Source organism: Hipposideros armiger, unplaced genomic scaffold (genome assembly GCF_001890085.2).
Source record: "Hipposideros armiger isolate ML-2016 unplaced genomic scaffold, ASM189008v1 scaffold_212, whole genome shotgun sequence".
Classification (NCBI taxonomy): Eukaryota; Metazoa; Chordata; class Mammalia; order Chiroptera; family Hipposideridae; genus Hipposideros; species Hipposideros armiger.
This window is the reverse complement of record NW_017731562.1, coordinates 1,992,782-1,995,816: the sequence shown is the minus strand read 5'-3', so window position 1 is coordinate 1,995,816 and position 3,035 is coordinate 1,992,782. Positions and strand designations below refer to the sequence as shown.

Sequence of the window (3,035 nt, the reverse complement as noted above, 5' to 3'; positions counted from 1 at the left end):
GTTGTAATGGAGTGCAAAGTCTATGGATCACCTCCAATCTCTGTCTCTTGGTTTCATGAGGGAAATGAGATTAGCAGTGGAAGGAAATACCAGACCACCCTGACAGATAACACTTGTGCTTTAACTGTGAACATACTGGAAGAATCAGATGCTGGTGACTACACATGTATAGCTACTAATGTGGCTGGTTCTGATAGATGCAGTGCTCCTTTGACTGTGAGAGGTCAGTTAAAAATACAGCAAGACAGAATCGCGTTTCATAATTTATGAAGCATTTTTATCATCACAAATCAAAAATGTCAACTTTTTTCTGGTGTGTGCTTTTTTTGGTTTAGAGCCACCATCTTTCATTCAGAAACCTGATGCCATGGATGTTTTAACTGGTGCCAATGTAACTTTCACAAGCATCATAAAAGGAACACCTCCTTTCAGTGTTGGCTGGTTCAAGGGTAGCAGTGAACTAGTATCAGGGGACAGATGTAATGTGTCTTTGGAGAATGCAGTTGCTGAACTGGAATTGTTTGATGTAGATACATCGCAAAGTGGAGAATATACCTGCATAGTTAGTAATGAAGTGGGCAAGGTGTCTTGTACAGCACGTCTCCATGTGAAAGGTTTGTTTGACTGTTATTCCACATTTTTACAATTAACATACATGAAGCAATAGATGTGTCTGTATCCATGTGGATATGTGTTTGATTTCATGTTTTCAATGTGTTTCTAGCCCCAGCTAAATTTGTGAAGAGACTCAATGATTACAGCATAGAGAAAGGCAAACCCCTGATCCTAGAGGGCACATATACTGGAACGCCACCCATTTCAGTCACATGGAAGAAAAATGGCATAAATATAACTTCTTCTCAGAGATGTAATGTAACCACAACTGACAAATCTTCAATCCTGGAAATTCCAAGTACCACAGTAGAGGACGCAGGACAATACAACTGCTACATAGAAAATGCTTCCGGAAAAGATTCCTGTTCAGCACAGATACTGATACTAGGTTTGTTGCGACTGTACATTCCTATCTTAATACACAGGTAATCATTCTGGCCTGTCTCCTTCATGACCGATTATCTCTCTTGCCCGCAGAACCACCATATTTTCTCAAGCAGTTGGAGCCTGTTAAGGTGACTGTTGGAGATTCTGCCTCTTTACAATGCCAACTTGCTGGGACCCCTGAAATTGGGGTATCATGGTATAAAGGAGACACAAAATTGAGACCCACTACCACCTACAAAATGCATTTTAAGAACAATGTTGCTACACTGGTTTTCAATCAGGTCGATAGTAATGACAGCGGAGAATATATCTGCAAAGCTGAAAATAGTGTGGGAGAAGTTTCTTCATCAACTTTCCTTACTGTTCAAGGTGATTTTAATATTTCGAAAGTGAAAAGTTTGTATTCCTTTGAACAAGGTTTAAAATTTCTGGTGAGGGCCTTCTTTTTAGGAAAGTCTTTCCAAATGCAAGATTTTCTGCTTAAGTAATTCCATCTACAATTAGTGGCTTCGCTTTTTCTATTGCCTTTACGGAGAGAGATAAGACGACTAAACCTTCAGTTGGAAGGATCATGTCATTCTTTGCCTCTATAATTAAATCTTTAAGAAAAATGAGTGAGCATATTTTTAAAATTTCACCCCATGCATGTCTCACTCAAATTGCTAGAAGGCAGTCTTAAAAAGCAGGAGCATCTGCTACGTACCTGGAGATGTACCTTAAGCTGATAAGTTTCTCTATTGGCTTTGCACCTACTGTGCATTAGGTTGGCCTCAGTGTGCAACATTTGCTCCAAAAGTTTACATGTTTTTCTTTCTGCCCAAGTTAATTCAAGAGATGTCAATACCTCCCACTATTTTTATAGAAATATCATTACCTATCTAACAACAATTGTGAGAAGACTATTCAGTAAATTTTAAATGTCCAGAAGTATTTATTAATTGAATTCTGTTCCTACAGAGCAAAAACTTCGACCATCATTTTCTCGACAATTGAGAGATGTTCAAGAAACTGTTGGACTGCCAGTTATTTTTGAATGTGGCATAAATGGATCAGAACCTATCTCAGTGTCTTGGTTTAAAGATGGCAAGCCATTGAAAGATGGCCCAAATGTACAAACATCGTTTTTAGATAATGTAGCCACTCTCAATATATTTAAAACAGATCGGAGCCTCGCAGGCCAGTATTCTTGCACAGCTACAAATCCTGTAGGGTCTGCTTCTTCTAGTGCCAGACTCATTCTCACAGGTTTGTGGATTCTTAAACTTCTTTCTATTTCTGTAATTCAATTTTTTTATGATGAAATATGAAATTAGGGAGAAAACATTGTGATTTCTGTAAACTGGAATGGTGCAGATAAGGAGTCTGAAATCTTGCTTTTCTGCTCTCCTCTCAGAGGGGAAGAACCCACCCTTCTTTGACATCCACATTGCCCCTGTGGATGCTGTGGTGGGAGACAGTGCGGACTTTGAATGCCACGTTACGGGGACACAACCGATAAAGGTCACCTGGGCCAAAGACAACCGGGAGATACGAAGCGGTGGCAACTACCAGATTAGTTATCTGGAAAACAGTGCCCATCTGACCATTCTAAAAGTAGACAAGGGAGATTCTGGGAAATATACCTGCTATGCTGTGAATGAAGTGGGAAAAGACTCCTGCACAGCTCAACTTAATATAAAAGGTATCGTTTATTTTGCATGTGGTCCAACGAAATGTATCTTGCATTCTGTAGTAAGGGTGCAGTTTTTATTAGGACAAATGAAATTTAGGACAACATTTGTAAACAAATGGCATAAACATGTAATAGGAAATAAGTTTCTCCAGAGAAAAAGTGATCTTTTTAAATTTGTATGTCTCGAAAATGTTACCTATAACCCTATCTTTCTCTTTTATTTTTTGTTGTTTTTCTTTACAACTATCTGGTTCTGTAAGTGGTCTAAGTTATTCTTATAAGAGAACAGTTTAGAATGAGCTTTGAAAGGAGGCTGAAATATTTAGGAATATACACTGATATATGTATATATATATATATA

General features: G+C 38.3%; 1 protein-coding gene across 1 annotated transcript in view; it reads left to right on the top strand.

The window, feature by feature from the left end:
• The window catches only part of TTN (titin), a 271,989-nt gene that overhangs the window by 96,444 nt on the left and 172,510 nt on the right, over positions 1 to 3,035 (top strand). Inside the window, exons 91-96 of the mRNA XM_019654015.1 lie at positions 5 to 223; positions 336 to 614; positions 725 to 1,003; positions 1,093 to 1,371; positions 1,960 to 2,247; positions 2,396 to 2,683. Of these exons, the coding sequence (XP_019509560.1) occupies positions 5 to 223; positions 336 to 614; positions 725 to 1,003; positions 1,093 to 1,371; positions 1,960 to 2,247; positions 2,396 to 2,683 (1,632 nt within the window). The remainder of the gene's footprint in view (positions 1 to 4; positions 224 to 335; positions 615 to 724; positions 1,004 to 1,092; positions 1,372 to 1,959; positions 2,248 to 2,395; positions 2,684 to 3,035) is intronic.